The 23,804-nt window shown below is 36.3% G+C and overlaps 1 protein-coding gene across 1 annotated transcript; it reads right to left on the bottom strand.

Annotated features, from left to right (window-relative positions):
- Positions 1 to 7,949: 7,949 nt before the first annotated feature.
- On the bottom strand, positions 7,950 to 21,662 carry LOC149085577 (uncharacterized). Its single transcript, XM_089233700.1, has 2 exons — positions 21,497 to 21,662; positions 7,950 to 12,863 (listed from the first exon to the last, which is right to left on the bottom strand). Exon 2 carries the CDS (start codon positions 12,861 to 12,863, stop codon positions 9,420 to 9,422), a length of 3,444 nt encoding a protein of 1,147 aa, XP_089089826.1. The 5' UTR covers positions 21,497 to 21,662; the 3' UTR covers positions 7,950 to 9,419.
- Between the last annotated feature and the right edge of the window lie 2,142 nt (positions 21,663 to 23,804).

Below are 23,804 nucleotides of genomic sequence, written 5' to 3'. Positions count from 1 at the left end.
CAAAGGGGGCAAAAGAGACACAAAAAATAAACAAATAAACAGATAAACGAATAAAATAAAATAAACAAGTAGTAAAAAGTAAAATAAAAAAAAAAAAAAAAAAAAAAATATATATATATATATATATATATATATATATATATATATATATATATATATATATATATATATATATATATATTTTCTGCAACTATTAAAAGAGGTGTATATAAAATTACGTAAAAGAACACAATTGATAAGTTAAAACCACAACGACATAACAGCGGATGGCTCAGAAATGATAAAAACAGTGAAAATTCTTCGCAAAAAAAAAAAATAAATTAATTAAAATTCATCTCATATCGAAGATGCGGTGTTAGATCACAATTTTTTAAGGCGGCCTTGAGTTAATAGATTGTAGGCTTCGTTAAATGGAAGGCAGACGTTATCAATTGAGTACTTGCAGCCTGGGTTGCTGCACCCGAGATTAAGAACCAAGTTTTGAGAGCGATACGGGAAGTTCGTTGGATTGACACCATCTGCAAAGTCCGTCGCAAGCAGCCTGAAGGTTGAAGCACGAGTTGAAATCATGAATGTTCGTATAAATCTTTATATCATCTGCTTACATGGAAACTTGTATGGAACCCAGTGCAGGTGGAAGTTCGTGAACGGAAATTTAATAGAGTACAGGCCCAAGAACGGAACATTGAATTATATCGCTTGTAAATTGCATAGGTCTTGACAGACAGCTTCCAACATGGATCTGCTGAGTTCTTTCAGACAGTAAACTGATTGCTCTGACGACATGTGGGGGAACACCAACATAGTTAAGTTTATTCAACAATACCAATTTTTTCACTTTGCCAAATGCTTTTTTCGAAATCACTATAGATTATGTGACATGTAAGACTATGCACATTATTTTCCACGGCCGTGCTCCAATAATCAAGGCATTGAAGCATCTGTACCACTGAGGATCTGCCGGGGATAAAAGCAAATTGATGATACGTCAGAATACGTCTCTCCAGTAAAAAGGGCAATAACTCTTGAAGTGGACACCGTTCAAAGATTTTTGCGTCCACATTCATTAAAGATATGCTACTTAGAACTGCTACTTAGGCTACTTAGAAATGTGCCCACACTTCTGACATTGGAGGTAATAATTTAATTTTTGAAAAGCCCTAATACCAACGGTGTAGCCTAATCCGAGCGCATCATTTCAAGAAGTGAATGAGTATTTCCTTGATATCTCGTGCTGAGAAAAAAAACCCATCTATCTCTCTCTAAACCGTCCCACCCGGGGGCCATTTCCTGAAGTTAAGAGACTACTACTGCCTCTACTTCAGCGCCTCACGCCACAGTGCGTGAAATAAGGAAGGCAGGGTCATGTCTCCAGTGGTGTAGATGGTAGCATGCTTGCCCGGTATGCAAGAGGGCCTGCGTTCGAGTCCCGGTGGAGACGTGATGACTTTTCTTTCCGAGTTCACCTCAGCATAATATCCGGAAAATAACTGTTTCCTTGAATGAGTAACCTTTTTCTTTATCCCCCCCCCCCACAAAGCCTTCCAAAAATATGACTCTCAGAGTTATTCTATGTGCTTGAGATACGGACGAATCAATCCGTGAATTAATAACAGCATTGTGAGAGATCTTGAGATACAGAATCGGTCTTTTCACACGGAATTTTTGTTCACCATATTCAAATATTATAAATCTCAGATAAGCAAAATTTATCATTTGAAATTTTTTTAAAGATGAAATTGTTTATACAACTCTAGGATTCGTTGAAATGAGTTTCTGTGAACGACATTTGTCCCAATAGGAGTTTTTGAACTAAAGTATCTAAATATTTTATTTTTATTTCTTTTTAATTACTATCGATTAGTAGTAGGAGAACCAATAATTTTAGCGCATAAAATATATAAGTGAACTACTTCAAAATCCTAGAATATGAGGGTTGTTTCACGAAGAGTGTTCAAAAGGAGTAAAATTTCTATTCTTTGATTTTACAATTAAAGTATGTATATTTTTATTTAAAATATGAGAAAAAAGAGAGCAAACTTGTCTGTGTGTGATGGTGACAGTCCTGTGAATTGAATAACTGGGTAAATATATACAAATTTTTTAAAGTTTTTATACGGTCTCCCCAATAAAAAACATGTCAATCATTGTACTGAAATAAATGTCCAAAGTTTTGGTACCTGAAAAAATTTATCCCATGACTTATGGCTAAAAATTCGCCAAAATATTTATTACTGAAATTTTTTATTTTTCTATTTCTCGCGTCTTTTTAAAGTCTTAAAAAAAACGTTTAAGACTTGAGTTTCGGCTCGTAAAAAGTATTTAAAATAAAAAATATTACAATCATCAGTATCTCAGTGATTTGCTTTCATTCAATGGTTTTGGAGAATTCTTTGAACGGCTTCTCATTGGACTCTTTTAAATAGGATGTTCATCTGTCAGACCAGACACGACCAATACCTTCTGCTCTAGACGGTATTGACACGACCCAGGCTCTGTCCCTTCCGGGATTTACCAGTGTGGGTTGGGTCGTGCTGGGGAGAGTCGGGGGCGCCCGCCTGTGAATTACCAGAAGGCGCCCCCTCCCGGCGACCCTGACCCTCTGACTAAGTCCTAGCTGCAAGCGCGAAGCCTGGTCTTTTAGGGTGTCCTCAAGGGGCGGCGGCAGCAGCCCCCCACCCCAGGCAGCCATCCCCGGGGACGGGCCCACAAACCCGAGCGACGGCCAAAAGGACCCCCACCCAGACCCCCCGATTCCTAAAATCCCCTGGGTGCTTTTATTTAACTGGAGGATATTTACAGCATGTCGTAAAAGTGATGCTTCGTGGCCGCCGACGCGGCATGTGTCACTACGGGGTGCGGCTTTCTTATTTACATAGCGTTCCGCCACGCGACAGATTCCCGTATTGGGGAGCGGTTGGTGTTTTCAGTCTGCGTAATTTCCAAAGTCTTTCCTCAGAATGAGAAGTCTCTATGTAGCCAGCCCAGGTGTTGGCTAGATGTCTCTGGTGGGCTCGTTCAAGGGCGTAGCAGGGGGAGGGGGGACTTGGGGGTCTGATCTCCTGTATTTACGATACCTTGTTTTGCTGTATTTTTCTCCATGAAATACTGTCAACGTAATCATCACCGATACTCTCTTGAATTTAATGTGCTTTAATGATAATGCAGTTTACATGTTTTACAAAAACATTTCATGCGTTGACACCGCCAATAGCGAAAAATTAATTAGTAATCGCAAATCGAAGTGGATTAGCCCTTTTATTGGCATTGCTGAGATACCTCATCTCTTAGAAAGCCTCATATTTCGGTAATGACGAGGCCAAAATACTTTAAAACACACTTCTCAATTAAACATGTTTTACATGCCCCTCAGTGCCGTCTTGACGCGTGGACCTACCCGGGCACGGTCCGGGGGCCTCAGAAAAACGAGAAGTAGTTGAATTTTTCGAGAATTTTCCAGATTGGCTCTCAGAAAAATCACTTGGCCATAGGGCCATGATGCGCTTAAGACGGCCCTGTGCCCCTATATTGTCGAATCAATTAGCAGTGGGTTGGGTGGAGCCATCTTTGTCCACATTTGGAGATGTGCAATTAATAACCAATTTCAATAGTTAAAAAAAAAGATGTGCTTTTTTTAACTCAAATCAGTGAAAATTATGAAACCAGCTATGTGCATTCCATTAGAAAAATGTCATGACAAATATTAGAGATGAATATTTATATCTATATGTGGTCATAATTATCATAATATAATTTATATTATTTACGGTAACCTACGGGTATGTCCCGTAAAATATGGTCACTACATGTATAAAACAATGTTTCGAAAATTTGAGTGATGGCGCGCCATCTATCAGTCAAATTTTTAACTGCTTCTAAACTGAATTTCCCTAAAACGCATTTCCGTTAAAATCACTGTTTTAATACAGATACAAATACATAGGCCACACATGCCCTCCCCCCGGGAGGGCTTTTTCGGCAATGCCCCCCCCCCAGCGTCAAAAAGGGAGTGGGCAGATCTAATGTATATGTTGTGTATGAATTGATATCATCATCATCATCGTGCCCCCCAGCAATAATGACCTTGCCCCCCAGACGTCCAAGTCTATCTCCACCCATGAGGCTACAACTGGCAAATTGCCCATCGAGATGGCTGAAAAAATTATGCCTATAAAAATATGGATGTCAGATAACCGAAATACAGCAACCCAATATAAAAGTATATATTAACCCAATATATATAATTTAAGGTGTTTTAAAAAATTACCGTGTACAAAATATGCATGAAAAATGACCGAGATGGAGAAAAAATCGTAAGTTTGAGTATATGCAGTTGATTTTTTAGGAAAAAAAATCTATGAGCCGTGCACCAATGTACATACAGTATACAGAGACAGGCTTACATATTTTGCGGCCCGGTGCGAGAACAGCTTTGCGGTCCTCTAAAACGGGGTTTCTTCAGTCCTCCGGTGTCCGTGAACACATTGCCACAACTAGATGCTTGGTCAGCAGGAACAAGCACGCATTTTAGCGCTCCCTTTTAATGTTGAAAGAGAGGTTGAAGAGTTAAATTTGCACCACCTCTGGTTCGATGCCCTGGACACTGGACCCCCTGCTTCTACCTAGTTGTCGCCATGCACATGAACAACCTTTACTGTCTTTTTTTTCAAACCGAGTACAACTCGGGCCTATCGCCATGGGCAATTTACTACCGAGTGGGTTGTGCCGCAAGTGTGAGTGTGTGTACCTAACAGTCTAAGTGTGTATCTAGTGTTGTCTGATTTTTCAGTGCTGCCATCTATATTTCAGAAGTGATGTGAGTGAAGTGTGATGATTGAATATTTGTACCGCTTGTAGGCCTGTTGCTCTCTGTGGTGAAACTTTTTAACGGGGAGATCTGCTCGCATTCGCACCTTGAAATTGGGGGAATCACAGAAAACTAACTTCAGCCGACCACCACTGAGGCATGAACAGTCCGGTGCACGTCAGGTTTACATTGGCACCTGAGAATGACTAACAAACTACTATTTCATGGTCGTAAAAAAACATTTGACAACAAATTTGGATGACAGTGCCCACTGCTCCTAGTTTTTTTGTTTGCCCCTAGGCACTTGAAGGTTGGGGGCTGTCAAGTCTAGAGAACCGATAAACAACCCTGGGCCGCAAAAACTGATACTCTTACTGCCTGGAAAGCATGCATTATGCTCTTCTGTGTAATTTTGAAATAATTTAGCGCTCCCTCTGGTGCAGATCCAACGGCAACAGATCCAGCTGCACCATTCTTATATCTTGGGGAGGGGGAGGGTTCTGTCCAAACCATAAATTAGAGCAGCGGTTCTCAACCAGTGCTCCGGTTGAGAACGAGAAACATAAAAAAACTCGAGAAAAATAAAAAAAAAACCCAGTAAATTTGAAAAAAAATATATAAATATTTTAAATAATATAATTAAATAAATCAGTAACTTTGATGAATAAATAAAAAATAGGCCCCTACGGGGCTCCGCAATAGAAATCATATACCAGAAAGGGCTCCGCGAGTCAAAAAAGGTTGAGCACCGCTGAATTAGAGGGTTCGCTGTCTAAATTTTAGAGATCTTGAACATAATTTTAAGCTACTGTGTGTGTGTGTGTACTTTGTTAAGAAGTAAAAGTCAAAATGTAATAAAAGTATTTTTGTTTTGCGGCCCCTAAAATTCAGCGGCTCGGTGCGGCCGAACCCTTCGCACCTGCCAAAGTCCTGCCCTGAATACCGATTTCGGCCAGATTAAAACACACATACCCCATTGAACTCTTTTCTTTTCGTTTAGTCCTCCATGAGATATTGGACATACCTTTCTTTTTCTTTTGTTGTTCTGTGAAAAATAAGAATAATTTAGAGGAAATCTCCCTCCATCGCCCCAGTTTTTCCTTGGGTTCCTTACACTTCGGAACCCCAGACCTCTGATCCGTCTCCGTGCTCGCCAGACGTTCTTAGTAATGCGAACAAAGGCAGTTCGGTCACACTGGACACAGTCTAGAAGGGGCATCAAATCGGAGTTGAAAGGGCGGAAAGAAAGTAGGAAAAATTATTTCTGTGCCCACTGGAGGAGGGGCACGGGGTAGAAGGCGAAAAAAAAAAAGAAATGATGTTATGATATATAAAATCTCGCTGTTCCTTTGAACGCATCAAAACAAAGTTATTAAAACAAAAACAAAAAATTTAATTGGAGGGAGATCAAGGGCACCAAAAAATAGGTCAACACGGGTAGAGGATTTTGTCTCGAGCCACCCGTGAGGGCAATGTATGTGCGTGGACTGGAAAATTCTAACAAACCTCGCATACACACTTTTTCAGAGTTTCATGGACCTACGTTTTAGATACCCAGGCACGGAATGAAGCAGGTGCGTAAAGTCAAAGCCTCCAAGACACTATCTATCACAGTCTCTATCTAGGAGGCTTTGGTGAGGTGCGGCCGCAACCGGGCAGCATGAAGGAAACCCCTCTTTTCGTTTCAAGAAACTAATTTCTTCGTCCCTTTAAAGCCAACTTGGAAGAAGAGGCGGGGAACATGAGGAACCAGAGGAGGGCGATGGAGACGACCCCCTCACCCATCCAAGAGCCTCCTTCTTCTAACCAGATCATGGCCCACCACTCTGATCAGAGTCCGCTAATATAGGAGAATGAATTTGTCCCGTACTTTACGGGACAACTAACAACTTTTACGGGACTAACAATAAATCGGCACCCCCAACTCATCCCCCAACTCTGGATCCTTGGGGGAAGGGCGCCGACTGCTTGTTTTGCACAGGGTGCCAGGTGGATTAAGATCGGTTCCTTCATTCCCTCATATTTTCATCCTATTTTCTTCTTGAAAATCAAAACTGGTTTGCTTTCTAAAGCTTTCGATAGATGGCAGCATGCGCTATTTCATATGCTTTTGATTTTGATAAAATTTCAAGTACCGTATCTTCTTATTTCGATGACATCAGATACAAAGCACTAAAATGGTAACTGATGTTAAATTAAATGTTATATTATAGACAAAACAAGGTTTATGTCACTTATAAAATAAAATAAATTGTTTTCTTGTTCTTATAGTTCACTTGAAAAAATAGTTTCGTTTTTAGAATTTTTAGAAAATAAACTCATTTTTCACAAAATTATTTTTTTTTTGCGCTGAGAAACTCTTTTTTTTTTTTAATAAATTTATTATGAATATTATTATTGAAATTATAATATTTATTATATTTTGAGTTATCACATAATTCTTATGAATTTATTCAATTCAACGAAAATGCTCTCAAGTTTAGAAATAAAGCATACACAGGCATGCGGAATCTGAACTAGATCATTAGAAATACTCTTTTTTGATTGTTTATCTCCACTCAATTTTCTTCTAAAAATTCAAATATTTTGACCGATATACGTAAGTATACGGCAGCATCTACATCTTCTCCATTTTTCCGTGAATCTTGTCTCTTGTAATTTGTTTTTATTTAATTTATCAACTATACAAGTATATGGGAAAAGTAACGTGATAATATAATGCGATGGTAAACTCTCTGTTGCAATAAAAAAAAATTAAATCTTTAAATTAAATGTTGAAAGAGTTTACGATCACCCTGTATACATATTTTTAAAATAATTGCGATTATATGTTATTTCATTTATATTTATATAACCATTACGATATTTTCATTATGGTGGATTCATTATTGATTCGAAAATTCCTCTCGTTAGCTTTGCGTATGAAATTCTTTTGCATGTTTTTTAGGACCATTTTAGAAAACTATTTGGAGGAAAAAGAAAGAATATGTGTCTGTCACTTTTAATTTAATACTGCTTACCAAAATTGACTTTTAAATACTGGAATGTGGGATATTCTAAATGGCATTTACACGAATATAGAAACATTGCGTAAATCTTTTTATTAAACAAGTATGAATTCGTAAAAAAAAAGAAAACACAATAAAAAAAGAAACATAATTTTATTGTAAAATATTTCATGAACTCTCTTTGTGAACTCAGTGATAAAAAAAAATTTATACATTTGAGAATACTGTTTTCAGAACTGGATATGTTTCACCAGTATACAGAACGAACACAAAAACGTACGTATATACACAGATGTACATTTTTAACAACGAACTTGTCTCCTCATTTCTTGAGCTTTCATTTTCATAAAAAAAAAGGTTGGAATTAACTTTTCATGCAATAACAACAAAATTGTCCATATCTTACATGTGCTGTAATAAGAAGAAACAAAAACTTTCAACATTTATTATGCCTACTGTTACTAAAGGGCATTACTAATTAATCTTAGAAAACTCCTCTATATATATATAACTTCTATATCCCTAATTTTTCTTAACAATAATAGTTAACATAATATTGAAAAGAAAACGATTGTTTCTGAAATATTTTTAACTAAAATAATTGTCAAAATTTGTCATATCTACAGCGAAATTAGTGGATTAATAACGTTAAAAACGAGGTTTTTATCTGCATTGGACACAGATAATATCGTTTCTCGTCAGTTTAGTTATATGTATAAAAAGTGCTTTTAATCATACCATTGGATTTCTTATTTTCACCAACAGACCAAAGCACAATAAATTTATTGAATTGTTTTCAATACATTTTTGATAAGCACAAAAAAATATTAGAAATGCATGCGTGGAAAAATTTTGTTTATAGGAGATATTACCGTAATTTTACATAATAATGCCGCGACGTTTAAATTCAGTTTTTAGCTCTTGCCGCTCAAAAAGCCGCGTCCAATAACTTTTTTTCTGGAATTCTAACTTTGACTGATTCTAATTAATTTTTATGAAGATTTTTACTTCTGGATGATGTTTAATCCCATAAGTGATATGAAATTCTCGAAGACATCAGAAGGTAAGTTAAACGTTCAAAATTGGCTTTTTAAACATTTACTTTTTTGAGTTCTTGAATGGAAATTACGCTCAACTTATGCGAAGATGTGGTGATCCTACAAAAATATTTTTTTACCTGCTATTTTTCTGAATGCAGCTTTTACAACCCAGTGGTTTAATTACCAGAAATTGCGATACTTCGAAACGCTCTCTAGTATTTAGGGGGGGGGGGGACGTATTAGAAATCTATGTGTTTATCGATATCAAGTAAAATAAAAAAAAAAATACATATACATCAAATGGCCGCATCGATTGTTTTGCAGCTATGGTTAAATTGTTTTTTACGTAACATCAAATAACAATTATTGTCAAGTTGATAACATGATTTTCTTATTGCAGGATGCATGATAGATAAATTTAAATAAATAAACATTCCTAATTAAAACATCACAATTTCGTATTCTTATTGAGAAAGAAATATTCACTGCACACAAACACGTAAAAAGCACCAAGTTCACAATTTTTCTAATTTTTTTTCTTTTGATTCGCATATCTTTTACGTCTTATGACCTCGTTTTCACCGGTATTTCTCCATCTTGACTAGTTATTCGAGTAGGTGTTGTTCCAGAAACGTTTTCTTTCGAGATATGTGTATAAGTTTCTACTGGCTTATCAGTATCTTTAAATTCGACCTCTTTCTCTGGAGCTGAATGACTGCTATTTTCATCAAGCGTTTTCTTTGTTGTGGAACCCATAGGTTGCCATCTTGATCCCGATGATACTTCATCTGAATTTATTGTTTCGAGAGCCTTTAAGCTCACTGGTAATGAAGAGCCAAATCCGCTTTTCTGACTAGATTTCTTTTCTAACCGAGATTCTTCTTTTTTCAGGGTCATGGGTTGATTGCTGCTTTTCTCATATATACTCGACAGCATATCTAGAATTTTGTTTGGCTCATTATCAGCAACACTCGTTGAGAAATCGGCTCTAGGGTGGATTGACATTTCCGCTGAATGTCCACTTCTTATATCATATGATGGTCCAACATTTCTTTGAGAAAGGACTCGTAGGAGATTTTGTCTAATTGTATTCTGTAGTATTAAGGGTCTTTTATAGTTCGAGGGTCTGGAATCATAGTTAACAGATGATTCTGAGACTGTAAGATCTTTCTCTTCAGTTCCCTTTTCGATGGAACTCTTGTCTCCATAAACGTATACAGGAGGAAATAAACCTTTGTAAATTATGATGGGTGGTTTACGCATTCTACTACCGACCATTTCAGCATTTGTTGGAGGTGCATAAGAAACTTTTACTGAGCTTTCCTGAAAGTGTGGTTGTTCACTATAAGCATCACCCGGGATTCTATCAGCATGTGCGTAATCGATATCACTTGAAAAAGATGGATATTGAGACTTCTGTTTACCTAATTGAGAAAATGTTTGCATGTATTGTTTATAGAGAGGAAAATCTTTTGATTGAGATTGCTGGGTCATAAGAGCGCTCCTAAGAGCTGAAATTTTATCCATTAGTCCTCGATAACGTTTGAATTTTTTATCACCAGGCTTTAAGGAATTCATTATATAACTAGGAAAGTAACTCTGGTGATATGGAGGCATTAAAGCAAAATTTTGGTTATTGGTATGCATTCCTGGTTCCTGATATGGGAATGGTGGCATGAATACTTCCTGTTTAAGAGTTTTCGGTTCACTATGATAATTGAAGTTACCTTCATTGCTGATTCCAGAGCTTTCAGCGCTAGGCATGGAATAAGCTGAGTAATCTATCGACTCACTTGTAGGAATGCTAAGCCTAACTTTATCAACTTCTCGGTGAGTGCTTTCTTCCGGATAGTAGTGTTCTTTCTTACCACTTTCTGTGGAACCATGAGATGAGCTGTCGGATTGAATTTCTGTCGTTTCTTTGACTATTATTGGATGTTGAAAAACATGAATTGGAGGATGACCTGTGTAAACGATATGGGGGGAATTTTGTACTTCCGATTTATCTTCAGAAGTGCTTGCATAACCCTCGCTATAATTTCCATTAATTTTGTCTTGGATCGAATTCGGTGCTGATTCTTGCTTACGATCGCGTGTGCGTTTCTCTGTGTTAGATTTAGGAGGTTGTACGAAAACTGCTTGCATTACTGAAGAGCTAGTATCATGGTATTCGGAGGGATTCATGAAATCCGTTATTTTACGGAAAGTTGGATTCAAAGCCTTCAACATCGGAAACTGGTAACTGGCAGAAGTTGCATAATTGTCTTGCATGTATGAAGGGAAAGGGAACTCAGCGAAATCATTTTCTGATTGATATAAGTATGAATTCTTTATGGGAGAAATCTGTGGTATAATTGTACTAGCCATAGACGACATAGGAGACATAGGGGTATTATAGGGCATTGAGCGAGGGAGCATGAATGGCATTCTCATTGCAGGGTTTGGCATTCTCATTGCAGGGTTTGGCATTCTCATTGCAGGGTTTGCTATTTCCATTGCAGGGTATGCCATTTCCATTGCAGGGTATGCCATTTCCATTGCAGGGTTTTTCATTTTCATTCCAGGGTTTGACGTTCTCATTGCAGGGTTTACCATTTCCATTGCAGGGTTTGGCATTTTCATTGCAGGATTTGACATTTTCATTTCAGGGTTTGGCATTGTCATTTCAGGGCTTGACATTCTCATGTTCTTATCTGTCATCTGGGGGATTTTTCCAGGAAACATATTTTTTGGTTGGTTTTCCATATTAGAAGTGAACCTATGTTGCATTTGAACATTGGGATGAGCAGACGGCATACAATTTAGGCCACTCGAACATCCCATCTCCTGTAAATAGTTACGGTAATAACTTTCCTCTGTTCCAGAAGAAGGAGCTTCTGGATTTTCCATTTCAGACGGGTTTTCTTGAAATTTTCCGTTTGTTTGATGGGATTCATAACTGTTCTGTTTTCTCCAGTTCTGAAACCGATCAGTGTTTTTGTCGTCATTAGGCCTCATGCCTTGGGGTTCCATTGATTGACTGGTACCTCCAATGACGTTAGTTACTTGAGCAGTACCTCTGTAAGGTGTTCTGTCTTGCTTAGCACCAACCTCTACATAAGAAGGACTTTCACCAATAACATTGGGTATGTGAATGACAACGTGCTGATAACGAGGGTTTTCTGTTCCATAGTTTTGTTGAGTAGAGTTATCATCAGTAGATGGTGTTTCATTTTCTTCTTTACCTGCCATCTCTCGCATCATGCGATAAGAATTTTCCCGGGATTTAACATCCATAGGACGGTATTGCTGCATGTTTGGGGGACTGTTACTTTGTTCTTGATTTTTAGAGCTACTGTGCATTTTCGGCTCAGGTGACATTTCAAGATTTTGTTGGTTTTGTTTTTTTTCACCTTGTAAGGTACTAATTCCAATACTGACGATTCTTTGCCCTTGAAAAGCATTGTTTTTCGGCTGCTGTTGATTATTATCATCGGTAGTGCCACGATGTCTGGTGAGCCCAACTGTTATATATTGCTGATCATTCGCATATATTTTACCGGATTGGCTATCCATTTCTGGTCTCATCTGCATCATAGAATAGGGGTATTCTGGTTGCGGTCTTTTCTTTTCTTCACCTCCCATTTGGCTTTGCATATTCGGAGACACTTCATTTTTCATTAGCATGGAATTACGTTCATCACGAGGTTGCTGCTGCTGCTGCTGTCTGTGTACTACGTGAATAGGAGGATGTTCCTTCGACTGATAAATTAGAACTGGTAGATTATGGTAAGGAAGAGGAATATACTCGATGGATTTGGATCGTTCTAATGGCTTCATATTTTGGTTTGCTTTGTTGACATCAGGTTTTTCGGGAAATGTTGGAAAGTACAGCACTGGTGGAGGTAAATTGCTGTACACGATTGGACCATTGTACTTCACAGGTGATTCACCATTCCCAATTGCAAAATGTTCAGGATTCTGAGCAGATATATCAGTTAGCATCAGAAGAAAAACAGCAAGCCACATCTGAAATTTAAAACATCGGATTTTTCAAATAATAATGTTGAATGTAAATGTTAGAAAAATTTCATATATCACTGTTGTATAAAACAGAAATAATTTCCGTTGATTTTGTTAGAATTTTGTTAATTTTTTTGTGTAACATAAAGGATCACAGATAATCTTATTTCTCTTGCACACATTCTAAACATGATGGTGACTATAATATTCATCATTTCCTCAATCCTCAAGTTTATTCAGAAACTTAATATAACTGCAGTTGATAATATAAAATAAAAACTTGCATTGTCTTGTATGATCTTTAATTGCAGTAAAGTTTTTTTTGGGCTTTCGGTTTTTGAATAATTTCTAAAATATAAAATATTTCGCTTCATTATCCCACGCAAAAACTTCAATGTATGAAATGCTTGCGTGCTTAAGTGAACCAATGACTATACAAGGCATCTAAAAATTCATACTCAGAGAGAGTATTTGCAGCAATTTCTCGATAAACTAAGGTAAATGGCCGACAAACATGAAAAAATTCATTAGATCTGGGTCTTACTTCAAAACAGACCATAGTGCATACCATCTGTATACCTACATGGAGGCTATAGACCATTTTCATAAAGTTTGTGACAAAAAGAAACTTATCGTAATTTGATTAAACAATTATTTAAAAATGTTTTCTTTGTTCGGACTCATAGGGGAAATAGATTTCAAAGCTGGGGACAGGATGATGAAGATATAAATTCATATACACATACGCATATAGTCGGCTCAGTCATTGACACCTGGGGGCATTGTCCCCTTATGCTTCCCCGTACCTTCACCCATGCTCGAATTATTTAGACTTACCATACCTGTAATATGTTATACATACACTTTGCTCAAAAGTTAAAGAACAAAAGCAAAAATGCTCATAAAAGCAAATGATTTTATTCTTTTTGATCGCACTTGCACAGGTCATAGCATGAAGCAAAAGACATTGTCAGGCGAAATTGCAAAGAAAATAAAAAATCAAAACTCAAACAACAGCCGTATAAAAGAACAATCATATATTGAATCACAAAAAGTTCAATGGAGGAGGTCGGCGAATATAAAATGTGACCACCCTGTCCCGAAATAATTTCCGTTATCCCTGTATAATTTCCCTGTCCCGAAATCCCGACAAAAAAATTCCCGGGAAGTCGGGAAAATTACTGTTGTGACACTGTTATACTTAAAATGGATTATAAAAGATTTTCAAAAAAACCAATGGAGAATATTTGTTGAAATTTAATTAATCTTCTAACTTATAGCATAGGTATATGCTATAGGTATCTACTGTGTCCATAGCATTGCTTGGGAAAAGAAATAGAGGGGGAGGGGCCGCTAATTTGTGTAAACGGTACTAGCAACCTTGCTTACTATGAAATCCTAATACTGTGTTGGGGAAGTGGAAACACGAGGGATGAACGGAAGAGATAAAATCTGAAAAAAAGCACATGGTTACGATTCGGGCATGTTGTGATTTCTAAAGCCCACGTCCCACGATTCTATCTTCCTCACGTGGGATAGGGAAAGGTAATACAACGTCTTTGTTGGACACAAACCGCAAAATGCTTCAGGTAGCCCAAGACAATCCCTGAATTTCTTTTTCCCACCAAGCGTGTTCGTTTGAAAATTTCCGAGGAAGTCCGGCATTTTCTTCACGCCGGCTGCAGTTGCCAGAAACTTTTTACGGTTTACGTCGAAAAACAAAGACAGTTTATTACCTTTCTCTACCTTCCGTAATGACGCTAAAATCGTAGGACGCGGCTAGCTATCCCGTCGATAGCTATCCCAATTATTGTGTGCGCGGGGATCCGTTCATTTCTGAAAAAAAGGGAAGCTCTCTGCTATTTTATAAAGTCAAACTGAAATACGCATAATACCTTTATATTTGACTCACTCATCAGCACCTCTTATTTTTTGGCTTTACTCAAGGGCTCCCTTTTCATTGGAGAGAATAATTGCCTAATACCCTTCAATACATTCTTGCTTTCTTTTCTCTGCATGTGATTTCTACAGGGAATCCCTTCCCTGGGAAAATTTGTCGTCTACAGCTAACCCCCCCCCCCCGTTTTTTAAGCACCTACAGGACTGTAAAAGAGTTATTGCAGAGAGACGAGGGGGGGGGGGGTGCTTTTATTTTATTGCCATGTGGAGTGACCTCGATTGACGTTTCAATCTGAATGGCTTTAAATAAAATAAAAATCCCGTGTATACAAAGTGAGGGAAAAATTACTTTCTACAGCTGAAGCTACAAATCTCAAACGTTTGTAAAAAGAAAAGGGGAAAGTGTTGTATGTCTTTGAGGGGGATATTTACTGATGGGGCCATACGGCCATAATGAAGGGTTAGCCAATTAACTTCAATGGTCACAAATCACACAACACTGTTAATATTATTTATTAAGACTTGGGATTGGAAAGACAAGCCAATGCCTTTGAGGAGGAGCTAAAGTAGCGGTTCTCAACCTTTTTTCACTCGCGGAGCCCTATCCAGTATATAATTTCTATGGCGGAGCCCTGTTTGACTCAAAGAGCCCTTTTTTGTACATAATTTTTATGGCAGAAAACCTTGTAGGCCTCTTTCATTTATTTATCTGTCAAATTTACTGATTTATATTATTTTCCTCGAGTCGTCGCGGTGCCACTGGGAGGTGCACACGGAACCCTTGGGGCGGAGCACCGGTTGAGAACCCCTGAGCTAAAGGACTGAATATGAGCCAGAATGAATACGATGGAAGATGAAAATTGGGGAATTGGAAAATCTTTAAGATTCTAAAACGAAATCTCTAAAAATTCTTGAATCCTTTTCTGTGTTACTGGGTATGAATTGTTATTTTTATCAGCAATGATGAAGAGTGATGTGTAAGCATTCGATTAGCATAATTGGAATGAAGCCATCTTAGTACTGCATATAGGAAATTTGGAATTCAAACTATATAAAAGGTAAGACTTTATTTTTTTCCTTTCGCCCAGTTTATATAGTGAATGGATAAAATAAGAAAAATAAAGAAAAAAGGTTAAATGCCATTTGATAACTGTGGGAAAATTACAGAAAATAGAATTTGACATGCTGCGTAAATTTAATTTAATCTGCAATAGGAAAAATATGAAATTGTATGCGTTTTTCAGAGAATGGCCAAACTGTAAGGAACTTTAGGTCCTGGTGCCAGGGCCGCCACCAGGAGTGTCGGGTACACAGAAACGAGTGCTAATTCACCCTTCAACGCAGAGATTTCCAACCCTTTTACGTTTACTGCATGGATTATTAATATTATAATAATATAAAGATAATGATAATAATATAATATTAATCAATTTAAATTATTGTCCATAAACATGGCACCAGGTCTCGTGGCGGAAAAAAAATGGTGCAAGGAAGGATGGGTGAAGATATGGGGGGGGGGCATTAGGGAGCTCCCCCCCCCCCACCAGCGTCAAAAGGTGAAGCCGACTGATCTAGTGTATATGCGAAAATATGAAATGACATCACCATCATGCGCCCCCAGCAATCATCATCGTCTCTCCCAGACTTTCAAGCTTATGCAAGGAAGTCATCTTGATAGTGCACTACCGTCTTCGAACCTCTAGTGAAGACATGAAGTTCGAGGTTTTTTCCGCATTTGTATCCACTGGGAGACACTGTGTATAGGCTACTCATGTTCAAAAGTTAATCAAAAACTGATAATACTCCATTGTAACGGTAATCTGGACAGCATTTGACTTTCACATCTTTACTAGAGGTTCAGAGACGTCAGTGTACTATCGAGATGACATACTTGCACCATATGCTCGCACCATTTCTTACTGTCACGGGACCTCGTGTCATTTTTATGGACGCTAATGCAAACGTTAACACAGTTTGGGTTGTTGAGCATTACGTTGTCAGAAACGCTGACTCGAATGGAATAACCACCCATTTCTTTTGATTTGAATACAATAGAGAATATATTAGACATCCTTGGAAAACATTCAACTGCTCTCCATGACCCTTCCCAAAGCCTCGGTGAGCTGATACCGCAAAAAGTCATTGATAATCTTATTAATGGTATGGATTGACGTTGTCGAGCATGTGTATCCAGCATAGTTGGTCATATCCTATATTGGCTGACCTTCATTGAACTTTTTGGGGCTCAATGTTGTTCTTTTCTACGCCATTTATTCGATTTTGGGTTTTCTATTTTCTGTGTAATTTCACCAGAGAATGTCCTTTGCTTCACCCTATGTTCTGAATAAACTCCAACAAAAAAGAATTAAAATATTAGCGTTTATAAGCATTTTTGATTTTTTTGCTTAACTTTTGAGCATTATTATTTTAGTATATGGAGTTTCACAAAAAAGGTTCGGAAAGGAATAAAAATTCTACAGTTGGTTCTAAAATTATAGTGAAATAGTAAAATTACCAGCAAAAAGGAAAAAAAAAAGAGCTGTGATAGTGTAGAGAATCCGTAAAGAGACAATTGGGGAGAATAAAAACATTGAAATTTACGTACAGGGTGTAAGTCCTAATTCGTTCTTTATCTCGTCAACCGTTCGTCGTAGAAGTATGTTTCTAATTTAAAACATCCTCACAAAATGTGTTCAGAAATCACTCTGTACTAGTTTCTAGAGTGAAAATACTGCGTGCCACAAAATAAAAAAATCTAAATTTTTATAAGGTTCTCCGTCCTATCCCATAACTTCCAACTAGAAAGTTATTGTCCTGTCTCTCCTTAGGCCAAAAAAAGTTCTGCGTTTTCACATGCAATATTCGCTCAGATATTTGAATTCAAACGGAGAAAAGTTAGGAAAGAACAGCATAAACTAACGGACAATGCTCCTTTTCCTCATTTATTCTATTCTTTCCCAACTTTTCTTCGATTTTTGAATTCAAATACCTTAGTGAATGTTCTAGTTAAAAGCATGGCAATTTCTTTTGGTGGCCTCAGGAGAAGCAGAGCAACAACTTTCTAATTCAGTTTCTGAGGACAGTGTGTCGTTATAAAAATTTAGAACCTTTATTTTATGACACACTATATTTTCATTCTCGATACTGGTACAAAAGGATTTTTGAACACATTTTTAACATTTTTTAAATTAGAACCATGCCTCTACGACGAATGGTTGATGAAATAAAGGCGGAATCAGGACTTACAGGATACCCTGTATAGCCCTGAATTAAATAAGTGCCAATTAGTGAAATTTAATCTTCTGTCTATAGCCTACTATAAATAAATAAATTTTCTTCAAAACAATTCAATTAAAATTCGCTTATACATTGTTGATTGAAAAAATTCTTGATTTTTTCTACTTTTTTTACCCTTAAAAAAAATTCGCATCAAAATTTTTCCAGACTTGAAAAAGGTGTGATAAAAAATTGTTTTAAAAAAAAAAGTTGAAAATGATGCTATTTATTCAAAATATACTCAGTCACACTCACCTGCTACTCTAATTTCAATACACTTGAAAATTTGTTTTCTTGCCTTCATGCAAGAAAACAAAAACTAATAACAAAACTAACCGGCTTTGACACTAGCAGGTAACTTGTTTCGACAAACCAAAATGTTATCAAACATCGCACAACGCGTCTTTCATTTACGCATAACAGGGTGGTCCAGAAGTCTGGACCTGTTTTAAAAAAAAAGACCTTAAATATAGAGGCAAACGTCTTACAGCATTTGAGAGAAAAGGTTTCAAAGTTTTTTTCTTCCATCCATTTTACTTCCATTCTTTGGAAGTAAAAACACGGCAAGAAATGCTATAAAGACTTGACATCCTCCGCATCACTAAGGGAAGCTTCACATTTAGATTTTTTTTAGTTAAGTAATAAAAAAGAAAACTATTCCACCAACTCTGGCCATATCGCAACTTACAGCCATTAATGTGATGGGGTGGAAATGAGAGCGCTGTCTATCGGCGGTAGCCTCAAGTTCGTTAGGGAAAATATCTTATCTATATCATCTCTTGGGTTCGAATCCGGGACCGTGACAGCAACCTCCATGGTGGTAGACGAACATCTTACCACCACGCCACTCGGGCGTAATTGAAAAAAAAACTGTGAAACATCTATCAAATGTTTTAAGCCATTTGTCTATTTTTAACAGCTTTTTTAAAATATATATTTTCTCTAACAGCTTCGGACTCCTGACCACCCTGCGTTTTGAAGTAATTTAGTAACTTTTCAATATACAGTATATATGAAGTTTGAATAATATAGAATATCATTTTTTTTATTCTATTATTTCAATTTAAACCATGATAGAAACCTGAAACCCGTATTTGCACAAAATTTGGATTCTTCTAGTTGCATTGACAAGTGTCTGAGATAAAAGGTGTTAAAAAAAAATTATTTTGTAATATGTGAAATAGGTGTCTCAAAATAAAGAAAACTAATACCAATTGATCAAAAACAGGATTTAACGAGTCTAATAAATGAAAATTAAAAATTTCATTTTTTTTGTAGTTGATGATTGTATGTGTTAGTGTTATAGTCTGTTTACAAGAGTCACAGATACAATCTTACTACTCTCTCAGACATCTCCTCTTCTATCTTCCTAAACTTTCCGGCTTAAAGATATATTCCTAGACCAAACCAGATGATAGTGACCCATAATAACCGAAACATAATCTTTGAAGAAATAGTGTCTCATCTAACCTGAAAGATAATCACTAGCTAAAAAATGAACAGTGCGTGATAAAATGCAACGGTTGTGATGTACATTGTACTTAGTGCCAAATTATTAGGCTCTCTTCCAAAATTAATAAACACTTTTGAAAAATATTCTGAGTCAATTTCTGGACATCTTGGGGGCATTTTGAAGTAGTTTATCACTGTTCCACTTGGGGGGGGGGCATACCTGAAGGCAGAGAAAACCCGTTATTCCATACTACCCGCACTTCCTATACAGGGTGATTCTAAATTCGTGGGATAAACTTTAAGAAGTGATATAACACTTTTAAACAAGCATTTTTGGTCATAGACTGTGTGGTCGAATCACAATAGCAAAGGCGGCAAAGGGTGTTTTTAGAGAGTGTACGACAGCATTTCACCTCAAGCAAATATCATATTTTTCTGTTGGATTTGCTGCAATAAGTGCAATCAACCATTCGAGTGTGCAGGATATTGTAATGTGGTAGGCCTACTCATCGTGCAATCTGGTAACACAAATTCTACCACAAGTCATTATACCACTTGATCATTGTTTGGTACAGCATAACTTTGATGCTCCTTGCACCAATATAAAACAAACTCCAATCCATTCCGAAGGTTCATATGCAACCTCGAATGGTTGACAGCACATATCGCAGCAAATCCGTCGGAAAAGTATGACATTTGTTTTTGGTGAAGTGCTGTTGTGTGTGCACTCTGTAAAAACACTCTCTACCGCCTTCGCTATTGTGATTCGACTGCACATTCTATGATCGAAAATGTTTGTTTAGGTGTCTTATACCCTGTTAAAGTGTGTCCCATGAATTTAGAATCACTCTGTATGTATAGTATTAATAGAACTTTTTTTTAAAGGCTGCAAATATTGGTCTGAATTAACTAATATTTTATGTATTTGCATGCAAAATCGTACCCCGACTTGAGCGCATTCAACTTAACGCGCTTATCGTTGGTCCCGCCTGCTATTTCGTAATTTTCGGGTATTACTGTATCCAGAGTTACAGTAAATGTATTAAACACTGTAACGAAACGGATTTCATGAATTGAAGGAAAAGCTAGGGTCACAATTTATTCTTTTACCTGAGATAATTCAATCAACTACCCGAAGAAGAGAAACTTTATGCGTGACCGGTTTCCTCTCATCTTTGATCCAATAAACCAATGTCAAAAGATTTTTCTTTCCTATATTGAAGGAAGTTTGGTTTCTTTAAAAATTAAGTAACAGCTTTATTTCTTACTACAGGAAGTAAACACAACGCCATCGCTTTCACTCAATAACTTTTTCGTGTTTGCACGTTTCACTCGTTTTTAATTTTGAACTTGAGCCTGATGTTGCATAAATATCAAAGGAAATGAAAGCAAAAGTATCATCTGGAAAAAAATAATTTCCAGATACTTGTTTATTAATTTTTTTTTGTGTTATGATGTACAAACAAAGCTTGTGATACATACGATTATTTCTTCTACAATGAAATACATTAACGAGCGTATTTTTCAATTTTGTCTCGTTTGTCTCAACGTTTGTGCCGCAAACTGTGAAAATTTTGTAGCAATCATAAATTATATTATCATAAAATGTGGAAAAAAATGAGTTATATTTAAAAATAAATAGATATATATATTGATGTGAACCATTAAATCAATAAAAATACTCCAACATTATTTAGAAATTAATTTATAAATTTCAGTTGCAATTTGAATTTGAAATAGCTGATTTTCTATTTACTTCAAAATGCTTCTGTGTACTGATGTTCATGCAATTTATCAATAAATAATCAAACTGAAAGTTTCAATCAACAGTTGCCTTCTACAATTTATTTATGATGTTTTCTCGAATAAATAAATTTGAGTACAGAAATACCTAACTATATAATAATTTATGATATAAATTACATAATTATTAACCAAAATCCATATTTAAAAAATCTTATGTAATTTTATTTGATTGAGAAATTTATAAAACTTAATAAAATAGCACTTACATTGACCGTGAAAGCGATATCCTCTTTCCTTGAGACGAAACAGTTACTGTCCACGATTAGAACTGAAATGAAACAACCTTGAACTAGACCGAGTTATCCTTTATTTAGTGAGCCCCACCCCTGACATATTCTCACACCGGAAGGTTGAAACTCCTTGTATCCTCGATTAAAGGCAAGCCACGACCAAACAAGAAACAAAACCATCAAGGTAGAAGAGTGAAAAAAGAAAGGAAGGTGCTTTGACACCATTTCCAGCGAATATACCGAGGAAGCTATAGAACGAGACTGTTATTCGCTGGCTGATCCTCACGGCTAACTAGGTCCATCACCTTAGCCAGTTAGTTAGTCATTAAACGAGGCAGAAATGATAATAATCAGCAAGTTAAATGGACAACAAAAAAAATTAGCGATGCCTTAAGGACAGAATAGAAAGGGATTCGAAGTGAATTGTGTATAATAACACACTGTATCTATGACATGAAAAGAGGAGATCGAACTTCTTGTGTTTTGCATATAAGTAATTTAAATTATTAAATTTTCATTTAAACACTCGAGGGTATAGTGTTTCGCTCCTATCTTTAATTATTTTATTCTATTCACCACATCGATTTGATTTGATTTTAAATATAAATCACGAGTTCATTAACACACTTAGAAAAATTTTATTAGTTTCGTTTTTACGTGTGACCCTACTTAAAATAAAAGAACTAAATAATATATGGGTTTAGCAATGATTAGGTGTGATTACGATGTGTTTCGCTATCGTTACGTACAATGTTTGGTTTCAATTATAAAGTATCTGTATAATATATTCAATAGAGTATATTCTAGGATTTTTATGACCTAAAAACTGCTTGAAAATGCTCTTAACAAAATGCATTTATGCTCTAAAAAAAATAAAAATATACTCTATAAAAACAAGAAAAATGACCTAAAATTTTTTTTTTCCTTTTCCATTTCCAGTAAAGTTAATTTCAGCGAAATTATATACCAATGAGGAATATTAATGCAGATAAAATTTTTATAAATCATGTAGCTTGAACTGAAATTGTTCAATTTACCAACTGCCAAATGTATAGGCCTCTCACAGAATCAGTAACACAGCTTTTTTTAATTATTTTGGTTTCTGTACCAAACTGAAAGTTTACTGCCTAAAAGCATATCCCGTAGGGGAAAAAAACTTGAAAATATCAATTTAATACGCAATACAAATTTAATCGCTTAATATGAATTAAATAAATTAAATGAATTTTCACGTTGGACATGATCAATTCAGTGTTTTGTTGTTTGATGCAGAATTCGTTTAGTACGAAATACTTTCTGAATTTCTTCGACTTCGTAAAATAGTTCGACTGTATTTCGTCTTGTTTTTCTGTATTGATGTGGCAATACATACAGGCAAAACAACCTATTCATTTCTTGCTTCCGGATTCGAAGACAAATGGTAGCACTTCTTGAACACAATATAAATGAATTTTGGTATTGTCACTAGGACGAATGTACAGAGATGTCCTGAACACTAAGATCCTCCTTTTTTTTTTATCTCGACCTCGTGAAAAAAAATATTTCTCATTGAAAATGCAGAACAATACGAAAAATAATGCCTTAAAATCATCAAAATATGCTCTATCGCGTAAATATAGTGAAATATGCAAAAATCAAACAATATGTAAAGCCATAGAAATCCTACCACAACTTGTAATGCTGTAAATATAAATTTTATTCTCGCGTTCGAACCCCAGAGACAGCACAGTGGTGGCCAGCTGAAGTTGGTTTTCTGTGGTTCCCTAGAATTAACACGTTTGAAAGTCCCGAGAACTTTAGTGATTTTGTGTTCCCTCCCCCCCCCCACCCTCCACAAGTATATTTTATTCAATATTGAATGTATAAATGAAAAAAAAAAACATTAAATGAAAGTTTATACTTCTGAAGTAGCTTCCTAATTTAAGGCAGTGATGTCAAAATTTGTAAGCACGAACTTTATACAGTCGAATCCCGTTATAACGAACTCCAAGAGACCGGAGAAATCGCTTCGTTATAATGAAATTTCGTTATAAAGGAATTATTTGTTTTCTGCATTGTTCCTATGTGAACTTACCTCGGGAATAAGAAAAGTGTTCGTTAAAACGAGATTTTCGTTATAACGGTATTCGTTAAAACAGGATTCGACTGTATTTATTTGCCAAAATTCAAGACGTCGTCCCCTTTTCTTGTTACAAAGTCTTTGATGACATCTTCAAAACTAATGCTACGTCTCACATCTGCTTATATATTTAATAGAGATGTAGTTGATTTCGTAGCACATCGA

This window comes from Pholcus phalangioides, unplaced genomic scaffold (assembly GCF_987345545.1).
Source record: "Pholcus phalangioides strain wild (caught in Gottingen) unplaced genomic scaffold, Ppha-v1.0 ptg000007l_1, whole genome shotgun sequence".
NCBI classification, from domain to species: Eukaryota; Metazoa; Arthropoda; class Arachnida; order Araneae; family Pholcidae; genus Pholcus; species Pholcus phalangioides.
Note: the sequence above shows the minus strand (reverse complement) of the source record. Positions and strands in the feature narration are given on the sequence as shown.